This window comes from Mya arenaria, chromosome 16, assembly GCF_026914265.1.
Source record: "Mya arenaria isolate MELC-2E11 chromosome 16, ASM2691426v1".
In the NCBI taxonomy this organism is placed as follows: domain Eukaryota; kingdom Metazoa; phylum Mollusca; class Bivalvia; order Myida; family Myidae; genus Mya; species Mya arenaria.
In genome coordinates, this window is record NC_069137.1 from 630227 (window position 1) to 644000 (window position 13774).

Here is a 13774-nt window from a genome sequence, read left to right on the forward strand (position 1 = left end):
GTCCGGGGTATACCGGGGATAGCCGGGGAAAAGGGCCGTGTTTTTACTTTCCAGGTGCCCCCGCAGGGCCAGGTGACCACGGTGCGTTTGTCATAGCGCCAAATTTAGCGGAGATTGGGCCTTATATAGAGTCTCTGTGTTGCGGGTGTATTGGTCGGGGTTTAACCATCAGTTCGTCCCCGCAGGGCGGGGATTTTACCCGGGGTTAGCTGGACCGAAAGTCAAAGTCCCGGCTATTCCCCGGACCGGGGGGCGTGGTTAAAATTGACTGGTGCATAAGCATCGTGTGGACCCCGGGATTTTAGCAGACATCAATCAAAATTATAAACTCACTTTTTTTCTCTTATTATATTCAATCTTAAGTGGCACGTACTGGGGCTTTAACAATTTCATGCTCTATAATTGCTTGGTAGTTAACACGTCCAAGCTCACTACAATAAATTCGTACTTCTTTAACGCCCTGTAATCGTGCATATGTATAGAAATTCCTTTATCAAATCCTTATATACTTAACTGCCTTGATTTATAATCTTCCCATAGGTTAAATATTGAAGTTGGCCGACATAATGGTATTGCAAGACATGATAGAAAATGTACCTATTGCAACCTTAATGATATAGAAGACGAGTACCAGTTTGTTTTAAGATGTCCACTATATGCTGATATTTGTTAAAGGTATTTGCCAAATTACTATTTAAGACACCCTAGTATGGAAAAATTTATTACTCGACTGCAAACAAATGATAAATCTCTTCTGGTTAAACTAGCGATTTATTGTTTTAAAGCTTTCAAAGAAAGAAATGATTATGTTTGAATACATATATGCTTTTTCTAGAAATATTTATATCCTTGTACTGGATGTTATTCCATGTGTTTTGTATATGTCTTAAGATTAGTTATATTTGTACTTTGCACGTATAACTATCTAGCACCGTTATCAAACCACTGTATTCTTTTAAAGTACCATTGCCTAACATTTGCCTAAACGTTTCTCTATGGAGAGTAGAGAGTGAACAATCTCACAGGTATTTATAGGCGAGATGAAAGCTGTTGTTGTTTTTTGTTTTGTTTTTTCTCTATCACAATATATAGAAATTGAATAATGATTCATGCATTTATTCATCAATTTATTGTTTATTTGTATGTGTATGCGTATTGTGTATGTTGTGTGATGTGACGATGAGCTGTTTATATGCTTAAGTCAAAATAAATTTTCTGTTCTGTTCTGTTCTGTATAATTGGGAAAATAAGCTTATCAAACAATTTTTACAGTAATTTCGGTAAATTTATACCGATTCATTTTAAAAATTGCCTTAAAGGCTTGACCTTCAACTGTATTTGTGAAAAAGACCCACGATGTGTGAAATATAAGAGAATTCAACTTTTTAACAATGCTTTTTTAACAACCGTTAAAATAAAAATAAATGTTATGTCCCAAATATTTCACAACTGTCCAAGTTAAAAAAAATATTCGTTGAAAGTCTATGACATCATTATTTTGTTTTATCAATATAAACAACTTATTTCCAAAATGCACATTCAATTAACATCTACACCATTATTTGCAAAATTACATGGACAAGCCCAGTAGTCGGAAATTAAAAATAAAATAAACCCTGTTTAGGGGCACAAGGCAACAGTCCAAATGACAAAGAACTTTAGACACATATATTTAAACATCGAATAAACAAATACAAACACCACAAACAAATCATACCCTCATCAATATTTATGCAAAAAGCTACAGAAACAAGCTCAGTAGCAGAACGTTTAAACATAAACCCGGTTTAGTGGCACTGGGCAAACGCCAAAGACATAGAACACAAAATCTACAAACAGCACAGTGCATACATACTAAAATATATATATATATATTTATTTTTTTTTCAAGTCAAGTCAACAGTTTATTGAGTAATTAAGGGCCACTGGCCCAAAATACATAACATACAAGAAAGGCATGAGTTGTGTCAGGGTAATTAATCGATACAAGCAAACTGTAAATAAAAATCATGATTATTTTCCCTTAACCATTAATGTAACATTATTATTACATTATGTTTAGAAGGAGATGGTATACATAATAAGCTAGTTTTCGTAAATCTTCAGATTGATTTGTGTTTATTAACCTATAAAAATTCTTCTAATTCAGTACCATTAGAATACCCTAAATAAATATTGCGTTCGTATGTCATTATATTTACAACATATAAAGAATGCATGGTATTCACAGTCTAAAACAAAAATGTTAATATTATCTAGACAAAACCGACAAACGCGTTCTTCTATTGGGATATTATTATGCCTACCAAATTCAATTAACAATTTATGATTTGAACATCTAAATTTGCTAAAAGCGTAAGTGTTTGTAAGATATGTCTAAAGATAAATAACGTTCCACATTAAGCAAAGTTTTGAATTCTTTATAATGAAAACACCGACTGGAACTGTTAATAGAATCGTGCCAGTTTTGGTTGAAACAATCAATAATTCTCCGTTTAAAAACACTGATAATTGGTATGTTTATCAAGAATTGTTAGGTACCGCCTTGGAACGGTCAGTAAAATGTACATTTACTGGGGGTTTAAACCAGTTTATGTGCACAAACCTCACGCTTATCCCAACAATCCTTAATAAAGATAAAAAGCAAAAGGTAAATCTTATCAAAATGTATGCATTCACTTGAGGAAACTTATCAATAAAACAAATAATGATAAACGTAAAGGTAAACCCTAAGTACTTCTATGATTAGAGATCCCAACTCTATCTGCAGACGGAGGAAACAATTCAGAGCACCTATTTAGTAAAGTCCATTGTATATATAAGTAAATGGAGTTCTCAGTAGACATTCAAAATTCTGCTTTAATATTACTAATTCAAGTAACAAGATATGCAACAACATGAATAGAACAATAACAAACACATGTTAATTATTGCTTACAGGGTAAAATGAGTTTTTATACATAGATCATCAGTGTAAGTACTTTAGATATACCTTCTATACGTATGTCCTTTTATAAAAGCTAAGCAGGTCATCCGTTGTTTCATGCTGCTTACAATTACAGCCGTTTCACACCATATCATTCCATTTTCACAGAAAAAAACTGTAGATACATTGAAAACAAGAAAGACGATAAACATTCACTCTGTCTAACACCTAGTGCACAATAAATTACTCTTGAATTAACTGAAGAAAACATGGATTTAAAAATACCTAGCTACAGACAACTTTTTACTTGAAGAATAATTAAGTAAAAGCATATAGATCTTGGTTTTATTTTATATTATATAAAGTGTGATGAAGATTGTTAAAGTTTATTACACGTTTACACCATAAATTGTATTCCACAGCATAGTCAAAGGCTTTTGTAAAATGGACAAAAAGCACACAACAATTGTCTCCCTTGGCTAATTAAATGCATATATATCACAATTATGCATACGTTTTTTTCTGTGCAATTTCTTACATACATGTACATGTGTAAAAAGTAAGTTATTTGTAAAAAAAAAAAAGAATTGTCACATTTTTTGTACATGTATTGTCCACTCGTGTGTGTATCAACATGTCCTCGGACAAGGTTTCAGTGAGAGAAAAATTCAACACATGTCACACAAGTCCGTTTCTTTCTCTTGTATGAATACGCATGTGTCTCTTGAGATTAAAACTTTGTGAAAAAGCATCATCACATATGTCACACTTGTACGGTTTCTCTCCAGTGTGAGTTCGAATGTGGGCTTTTAAGTTGCTTTGCATTGAAAACGCAACATAACAGATCTCGCACTTGAACGGCTTCTCTCCTGTATGAATCCGGATGTGTGTCGTTAGATGAGGTTTTTGTGAAAAAGTAGCGTCACAGATTTCACACTTGAATGGCTTCTCTCCTGTGTGAATTCGCAGGTGTGTCCTAAGATAAGATTTTTCTGAAAAAGCATCATCACATATGTCACACTTGAATGGCTTCTCTCCTGTGTGAATTCGGATGTGTCTCTTCAGATAAGAACTTTGTGAAAAAGCCTCATCACATATGTCACAGTTGTATGGCTTCTCTCCTGTGTGAATTCGCATGTGAGTCTTTAGATGAGGTTTTTGTGAAAAAGCATCATTACATATTTCACACTTGAATGGTTTTTCTCCTGTGTGAATCCGCATGTGTTTCCTAAGTGCAAATTTGTTAGAAAAAGTAGCAACACATATGCCACACTTGTACGGCTCATCTCCTGTATGAATTCGGACGTGTGTTCTAAGATGAGGTTTATGGGAAAAGCTAGCGTCACATATTTCACACTTGTACGGTTTCTCTCCAGTGTGAATTCGCATGTGGGTCTGAAGATACGATTCAAGTGAAAAAACAGCATTACATATTCCACAAATGTATGGCTTTTCACCTGTGTGAATTAGCGTGTTCGTCGTTAAATTATGTTCCATGTTCAAAGGCAGAATGACATATCTCAGAAATGTTCTTGAGTTTTAATTAGCCAGTCGCTCTTTAGAAAATGGGTAAGTGAAACTTAGCTTATAGGTCACATTTAAATGGTGTCAAGTCATTTAATTTAAATGTATGTCACACTTGTATTGTTACTACCCTCATGTGTATAAGCATTTGTTTTATATGATCAGACGTATACGAAAACGCAGACGCACACATCAGCAAGCGACTCTCAAATGTCAATTTGATGAAAACGCAGCTTGATAAATCTTAGGCATATGCAGTTTTTCTCCTTAACAACCATCAAGATACCCGGTTATTTAAAGCAGCCTTATGTAACAGTGTTCAATCTTTACTCCTCTTGTCATCTCTGAAGTCTGCTTTTTAACCCGTTTTCCTGAAAAAGAAGCAGACATAAATTTATTTATTAATTTTATTAATAACAAACAAGAAAATTATACAACTGACATTTCATGCAATATGTTTTTCATTATCAAAGAAATAAACAAATGAAGACACAATTTATAGCCAAAAAAATCAAAATTAACAAAAGGTAATTATTATATGTATAATTCAATATAAAAAAGTTGCTGTTGTGAGCTTAAATATTGATTATTTATTGTTATATGCTTTATAAAGTGATATGCAGCAAATAATCGACCCAATACTGTCGAATCTTGCGATTGCACTGCCTGACTACAGTAATACACTTTTTGCCTAGGTTTCATTTATTTAGGTCATTAAGGTCATTTATGAATGGCTATGTATGGACCCCACTTAGCTTATTCCTTAATTAAAGCTGCACTCTCACAGGTATACCATTTTTACAACTTGTTTTATCTTATGTCTTGGAAAGAGCACATTTTACGTAAACATCTGCAAACCAATGATACCGTAAAAGACTGCTGACAAAAGATCAGATAGCAGATTTGCATATTTCTGTTTGAAAATAAATATTTTATGATTTAAACCGTTATTAACGGTTTAAGAAAAATGAATAAATCATTATTTTTTAACTTAAATATGAAATCTGCTATCTAATGTTTTGTCAGCAATCTTATATAACAGGTTTCCATTGAATTTCGCAAAAATTGGCATGTTCCAAGACAAAAAATAAAAAAAGTTGGCAAAAAACCTCTGATATGTGAGAGTGTAGCTTTAAAGGGCAATAACACTTGTATCCGCCCTAGGTTAAACACACGCACTTCATGCTGCACTCTCCGAAATTGAACGTTTTAATAACGTCCGAATTGTTGTAAAAATGTGAACCCCAGCCTTGCAGGTGCCCCTAATATATATATATTGTTATGTTTTGGAAGAATCAAATGAAAAAAAAAACCATATCAAACTGATAAAAATTTGTAGGATATTTTTTTATGTGTATGGAACTAATATAAAATAACATTATCTGGTAATATTTCTTGTTTTTAAGATATTTTATAGACGCAATATTCTTCTACCCAGATGCCTATTGGAATCACAACCCTCTTTTGATACTTAACAATTCGAAGGAGTGTGCTTTATCAAAAATCCTGAAAAAAATTGTCAACATACAATTATTTGGACTAATTCTCATCGCAAATTTTCCCAAATTGTCCACGGTCTTTTTCCCAAAATGGGCAGAAATAGCCCTGGCATATTTAAGCCTGCCCCCACCACCTTATCAATTGCCAAGAAGGCAAGTGAAACCAGTAGTCCAAATAATTGTACCTTGAAGGATTTTCTTATAATTTTTGATATGGCAAATCCTTCACGACCAGGATTCGGGGTAAAAGCATATTGCATCCATAAAATATCATAAGAACACGAAATATTATCAGATAACGTTATTTTATATTAGTTCCGTTCACAAGAAAATAAATATCCAACAATTAATTATGAGTTTGATGGGTTTTCTTCATTTCATTTTGTCAAAACATAACATTATATACATGAAGGGCACCTGCATGGATACAGTTTGCAGTTTTACAACAATGGGCAAACTTCGGCCATGGCTGAGTTGTTACGATTATATTTACGAGTTCAATCTCGAAGCTTGTCGGAGGTGGCCAAGTTATTACGATTGGGTCGAGTTGTTCCGCTTGGCATAATTGTTGTCTTTGTCAGTCAAGTTTTGTTTTATTGGAAAGGTAAATCATGTTTTTCAATGCATTTAATGCTTGTTTTGTGCAAAATACCTTTGCACTTAAATGGTAAAATATGAATTTAAACTTTTATTATCCATTTCAAATATAAAATTCTTCACTTAATACAACTTCAATATTTTTCAAACCAACCTGGTTTTTGCACAAACCCGTTTAGACGTTAGGGATTGGAAGAATCAGTTTAGACGTTAGGGATTGGAAGAATCCTGTATAGCCCGTCTATTATTTTAGACTAGTGGAACCAGATGCGTCAGCGTCCTACATTGTGACACCAGATTATAGATCATGCTTCAGACGCAAAGAAAATTAAAAATAATTGGCGCCTCACAATGGCTCAGAGACAAATTTAATGATAGCGAGAACATTAAAAGTTCAACATGTAAATAACTAACTCCTAGACCTAGGAGTAGAATTTTTTTTGGCTAGCAAGTGAACTTCTATAAATCGTATGTTCTGTATATGAAGATCTCTTTGTTCGTGTGTTTTAAAAAATTCGTTGGGTCAAACATGTTCTGCGTAAGGAAGTATTGAACAATAACCTGTTTAAATATAATAGACATTACCTTTAAATATCTTTGATTGAAAATGTTCCAAACGTCACTGTCAACCATTTATAAGTAGCAGACAATGTTTAGCGCATAAAGCAGTCAACATTTCATGTCGGCTCATACCGAACTCCACTCCGCAGTAACTTCCCCTTACAGTTACAATGTAGTCCATTGATTTTTGTTTTGGCGACTCTATGTTTAGGGGTGCAAAATGAATGTTCTAATGTTAAAAAAGTTCCTTTAGCGCGCAATACTGAGGTAAACTTACAGTCTTGCCTTGGGAAACCTGTAAGCAATTCATACATTTCAAATTGTTAATTATGTTTATAAAGAAAAAAACAATTACTCTGAAAGTAGCAATAACAACGTAACGTCGTTTTTTACACTTCCCTATTCTGCACAATGCTAATACCACTCCTCACTCCAATGGATATTACTCCTGCAAACATTTATACTTACTGCCGAAAATGGTACCAAAATAATCATGAATAAATTATCTATCAACTGTAGTACGGGTTTTATCTAATTATGTGAAACAAAATAAAACGAGCAAAAAGTTTCACAAGCATTTTTTGTAATATGTCGTTTTTCTGCCGGTCTTGGGACGTTTTGACTGTCATTTTATACTTTCGATTTCGGATATTTTAAGAATTGTTTTGATTGTCAATGACTTTACAAGGATACATTGACGTCTCCTGCATCGGTGAGTATAACTTTAATGAATTATTATGTATATTTTCTGCTTTTATTTTGACAAAAACTGAAACAGGGGATAAAACATGCTGAATTATAGGTCCAAATCGAAAGAGAACAACAATGCATCATCGAATTTCTGAAAATTCATTCATTTATCTACACAGTGATACTATCCATTTGATTCAGTAATCTGTCGCATTTTTCCGCAAGGGCTATTTATAAACACATCGTTTCTGAGAGTGGCCAAAAACAAGAACAATTTGATGACTCATAAGGCATGCAACCTTAAAAGCCGAGAGTATCCGAATTAACCAGGAAGTGATTTTTGTTTACTTTTTAAATGCCAACCTCTGTAAATAGTAATTTATTTTGAGTAAACATTGAGGTAGGTTTATGCATATCATTGTTTTATTATATTTAGAATGCTATTTATAAGGGGTTGCCAATTTTTTGCATGAACATTGGTCAAATGTTTTATAATTTGAATAAATAAGACATTTGCAATATTGTGATTGGTTTTAATGGAATAAACAGACCGGGTTCTTTAAGGATCTGGGCACTTTCGGTTTTAAAGAATGTAAATAAACTATTGGAGAATTGGCAGTTATTCTTTATTAAGCCATTCTATATTATTAATTAAGAATCTGTCAAGCTGAAGTTTGTTATTGTTTATGCGCATGTTTCTGCAACGGGCATTGACTGACAAATTCATATTAAATAACTTAAAAGAGCTCGACAACCAAAACCCAATTAATCAAATTACAACGCCAAGTTTCCATTTAGTGTTTTATTGGTTAATAAGAAAAATGCAGGCTGGCTTATATAGGCATTTCACAATTGAAACTAAGAAAGTAAGCATTTTTTTAATCTTCTAAACAGTTAATTGGATGCCTACCAATTTTAATTGTTTATAGATCATACATTATCACCAAGTAACTAATACTTAAATAATAATTGGAAAGTTTCAAATTTCAACATATCAATGTTTTAATGTGTAAATTTTAGGAAACATTTTTATGTTCTGTATAGTTACTTGGATTATAAAATCACTCTCTGTAAAAATTATTCAACTTTTCAAACATTATTTGTCTTCAGATTTATTGGAATTCCTGTTATGATAGGATTTCAGTTGCTGTCATTAATTTTCAACTCAATGTTTTGATTATTCATTTGAAATTATTTTAAACTTCAAATTCCATAAATGGCTGTTCTTCCTTTTTGACTAAATATTTTGAGTATTTTTACACATTAGTATGTCTGCCAATTCATTGGTGGTCAGTTTTGTCATTTATTAGTCTTTTTTCCCTTTTTTATTTAATCTTTTCTTCCTTTCAGTGAGAAATAAAGCCATAGAATACATTCATACCACTCAAATTCATCCAGTCAGAATGATGGGAAGGATTGCAGAACTGAGGTAACTTAGAACTATGATGCATATTTACCAGAGAATATCTCATAAACATGCCATTTGCTTAATTTTCTTTGAAATCATACCTGAAGTTATTGAGAACTCTTTATAAACTTTGACATTTTGTATGATGACATATTTTATTATTTGTAAAATAAATGCTTTTGACATTTTTTTGAGCTGTAAAGTTGAATTGATTCTTAAATTGATTCTGGTAAATACCAAACTGTGTATAGACATCAAACCTCATTACATATATATATATATATATATATATATATATATATATATATATATATATATATATATATATATATATATATATATATATATATATATATATATATATATATATATATATACATAGTTGTCCCTCTCTGAATAATACATAATTATCTATGTTTCTGTTTACTTTCAGTTTCACTCTCACCTGACTGATGCAGATTCAGTAACCTAATTGTATGTACTTTTTTGTCAAATTGTATTTATTTGCTCTATTAAAAATTTAATGTTGACTTTTTTGAGGAATAATTTTGAAAGGAAAAATAAATTATTATAGAGAAAAGGTAATTTGTTATGTACAAAAAGTGGACAAAAATGTTGAACAGTATGAAGTTTTAAATTAGAAAATCCTTATTTCTCTCTGTATGTATGTCAACTTTATTAAGACAATATTAAGACAATATCTGGTAATATAATGTATTCTCTTAATTAAATGTGATAAAACCTTTTTACACTGTATGTATACATCTGTATATGTATGTTGCCATATAAACTGAATGCATGTAGTTTCTTTTGTGAACATGTGTATTAATTGAAATCAACACATTCCTTTGTTATATTTTCAGGCTCATGATGGTTTCTGAGAACAAAACAGCTTGGTGTAATTTGACAGTATTTTTCAGTATTTGACAGTGGTTCTATCATGCAACAGTCATACCATGAAGTGTCTCACAGATTCTCTCTCAATTCCTGCAATATCCAAGATTACAGTGTAGTGCAAAGAGGATTAATTTTCTTGCAATAAGAAGTATCTGCACTTCCCCTGTACAGCATGAACAGTTCCTTCATTTGATTATAGAGTGATTATAGAGTGAAAATGTTTCCATATAAAATGTTTTCTTTTTATGTGTAAAATTTGTCATGAATGGTTACAAATACATGCATGGACATTATGATTCCAAATCTATGCACATTTTGATTCCAATAATTAAAGTATTTTAAATTTGGTTTGAAACAGAAATATTGTCCTTATGTTTGTTTCTAAACATTATCTGGTATTATTCGTGTTTATAGTTTCCATGTCAATTTAAAAAAAAGTCCGTTCTTTTAAAGATGCACTCTTACTCCCACAAAAGATTTACCACAATTAATACTTTTGTTTTATTATTAAATAGGATGAATAAATGTTGAAAACAATGGTTCTAATGAAGGATGCCTACTTCTACTTGAAGGAAATGTGCATAAAAGACAGTATTTCTACCATTTGAGATCATAGTAGATCACAGTAAATCTTTATGCATTCACCAATCATTTAATATCTTTGCTTTTTCAGCTTAAATACACGGTTACTTTATTTTTATCAATACTTAATATTTTCCAAAAATAAATAAGTTGTTAAAGGGTTAACAGTCAAAGTATATGTTTGTTATACATGTGTATGCATTGATATTGAATAAGAGTGTCACTTTAAACAGTTGCCATGGTAACTATAGAGTCTAGTTTTCTTAAGGAACTGTAATTGTTGTCTAAAAACCTTTGTATTTTCAATGTGATACTTTTTAGCATGTCCGCTTCAGTCATTGAAATATTTCTGTTATTTGTTAATCATTAGGTCATACTTTGTATACAATTATATTTATAATTTAACCTTGAAAATTGCTGACAATCTCATACTTATATTGAAATATTCAGAATTGCTAGATGGGTTGAAGTTCACCTTTATTACAACTGTCAGGCAAATCATGGCAAGATGTACATAATTCTCCTTTTTAACAAAAAGCGATGTTTAAAGCATTTTTTGTATTTTTATTGAATGGTTACCATGGCAACTAATTTTTGTTTGCCTTTAATCTTCCTATTTATAATACTATTAATTGTAAAAATGCAACAGTCAAGCAGTGAATGGAAGAATGTAAATGTTCTTTGTCTTTTACCTTTTTCAAGCTCATTCTTCAAAATATAAAGGAATTTTAAAATTTCTTAAAAATGGACGTTTTTTCATCATTTTTTTAAAGTATAATTAATTTGCTTAAAACTTTGTTTAGGTTCTGATATTTAGGAATGTGTATTAAATTTATAGAAAATAAACAAAATGTGTTGTTTGACATTATTTATTTCATTTAAATTCCGAAGTTTTGAATTTAACCTATTTTGGCAGAAAAATTGATAAAAATGTAAAATTAAAAGGGCCATAATTCTGTCAAAAATTGATGGATTTTGAAAAAATGTGCATATTTGAGTTTGTAATGACGTAACCTTTAAAATGATATATCACTTTAATATACCGCATTAAATTAATTTTTTACGTTGTTATTGCTTCAGTGAAAGTATATTTATGTGCAGTCTAGACTCGCTATGTCGACCTCGGATATCTCGACTTTCCGGTTGTGTCGACTTTTTTCTCCGGTCCCGAATTTATTCCTTCTTATTTTATATAAAATAAATCTGCTTGTGTCGATTTTTCTATCTCATTTTTTTCGCTATGTCGACCTCCTATTTCAGTTATATAAATATTATTTAACAATAGAAAATCGGTAAGTCTACTTCCATAATTATTGCTTGATTGGTCACTATAAGTTCTTTTAATATAAACATTCTTGGATTGTTCAAACATATTTAGTTCACAGTGGAACTCTTCGTAAACAGTTTCAAAATGTTGCCTTTCGGAAAATTCGTTATCAACAAAAATAATATCATCAATACATTTTGTTCGTACATTAAAATCACCAAAGATGCATACATATTTATATTGATTAGAAAATTTATCAATATCACACTGAATATCCGAGAAGGGACCTTCATTTGAATATTACGAATTTTCAGGTGCAATGTAGACAACACCACATAAAATGTCAGAATATGTCTTTACCAGATCCTTACCTAAAGAAAACCTATAGAAAACCAAAGTACTAATTTACAATCAGTATCTAAAACCGTTATATTTTGGGAAATATCCTTTTTGAAACGAACGGGGACGCCGGTGATATCATGGGAAAATTCGACAACGTGACGAAGAAATTTCTCTACACTGCATGCAGAAAGCAAACTTTTTTAAACCATTTAATTGAGTTAAATTAAATAAATTTGACACAAATAAATCAATTTTTCATTTATACGTGTGCTGGTTTCACGACCGATAATGTAACAAGACTGTTCAATAAGCAGAAGTCGGACATCGAACATAAATCAAACTCAAATGAGTTGGGATTGGTGATATTTTTTGTAATTCGGATGTGTCGAATGTGCGTTATCTCGACTTTTTCCGTAGGTCCCTACAAAGTGCATTGAAAATGCATGGAAACCAGTTATATTAGACTGCTGACAAAAAAATAGATCACAGATTTTGAGTTTTAAGTTCAAAAATTGATGTGTTATGCGTTTTTTCTTAAACCGTTTTCGAATGGAAATATGGAAATCTTCGATCTGATCTTTTGTCAGCAATCTTTTATCATTGGTTTGCAGATATTTACGCAAAAAAATCGCTCTTTCCAAGACAAAAAAATGAAAAAGTTGTAAAAACGGTATATCTGTGAGAGTGCAGCTTTAACGTGTATTTTTTAGATCTAAGTTTAAAATGATTTCCAGTGAATCATTGCATTAATAATAAAGATTTCCATAGTAAAATCATTAATCTATTTAACTACTTAATTGAAATTACTACGCGAGCTGCTTGCCGCGTATACGTAGTTAAAATGTACAGATTTCTGATATTTTAAACCGTCCATATACATATCAGAGGTTTTCGATGCAAAATGGTCGAGTGGTTCCGAATAAGGGTTACCTAAATTTGCGCACGAATGAGCGCTCGGACTTTATTCCGGAAATACACTTTGGACGAAATAATAATTTAGCAGGTTGTAGTCAGTTTGCAAACAACGTACCTAACAAAATTACTAATGATAAAATATGCAATCAATTTGGTACAATACGTTTATCACTGTGTGAACCGAATGATCTATATATTATCGATGACCGATGACGTCTGAACGAAGTTCTAAAAGTCTTTAAGTATTTTAATATATTGCCACTTCATATTTAAAAAAAATAAATGTATAAACTCTTCTTAAAAACCGTATTTGATCATGGTATTTACAAGTCCCTCGAACTTGACAGAAACTCTGGGATATTCAGAGAATAAAATATTTCATTCATATTTAAAGTCCTTACACATCTATAAGAGCAGTCTTTAAATGCAAAAAATATACTTTGTCATTTGGATTAAAATAACAAACGATTCGAAATAAATAAATTTCTTAATGTCTTCCCAGACAGCACTACTCTGTAAGGGGAAGCTATTGCTGCGTGGAGTTCGGAATGTTCCGTCGTTAAATG

The 13774-nt window shown here is 31.5% G+C and overlaps 1 protein-coding gene and 1 long non-coding RNA gene across 2 annotated transcripts; one reads left to right on the plus strand and one right to left on the minus strand.

Annotated features, from left to right (window-relative positions):
* Positions 1-1481: 1481 nt before the first annotated feature.
* LOC128221363 (zinc finger protein 83-like) lies at positions 1482-7215 on the minus strand. The gene is made up of 2 exons (XM_052929962.1): positions 7132-7215; positions 1482-4821 (listed from the first exon to the last, which is right to left on the minus strand). The coding sequence occupies exon 2, from the start codon at positions 4421-4423 to the stop codon at positions 3605-3607; it is 819 nt and encodes a 272-aa protein (XP_052785922.1). The 5' UTR covers positions 4424-4821; positions 7132-7215; the 3' UTR covers positions 1482-3604.
* A 267-nt stretch (positions 7216-7482) lies between these two features.
* LOC128221365 (uncharacterized) lies at positions 7483-11737 on the plus strand. The gene is made up of 4 exons (XR_008258981.1): positions 7483-7819; positions 9148-9226; positions 9639-9679; positions 10069-11737. It is a non-coding gene; the product is annotated as an uncharacterized LOC128221365 (long non-coding RNA).
* The last annotated feature ends 2037 nt before the right edge of the window (positions 11738-13774 follow it).

Coding starts and splice junctions, on each gene's coding strand:
- LOC128221363 (XM_052929962.1), bottom strand. CDS start 4,423: ATGGAACATAATTTAACGACGAACACGCTAATTCACACAGGTGAAAAG.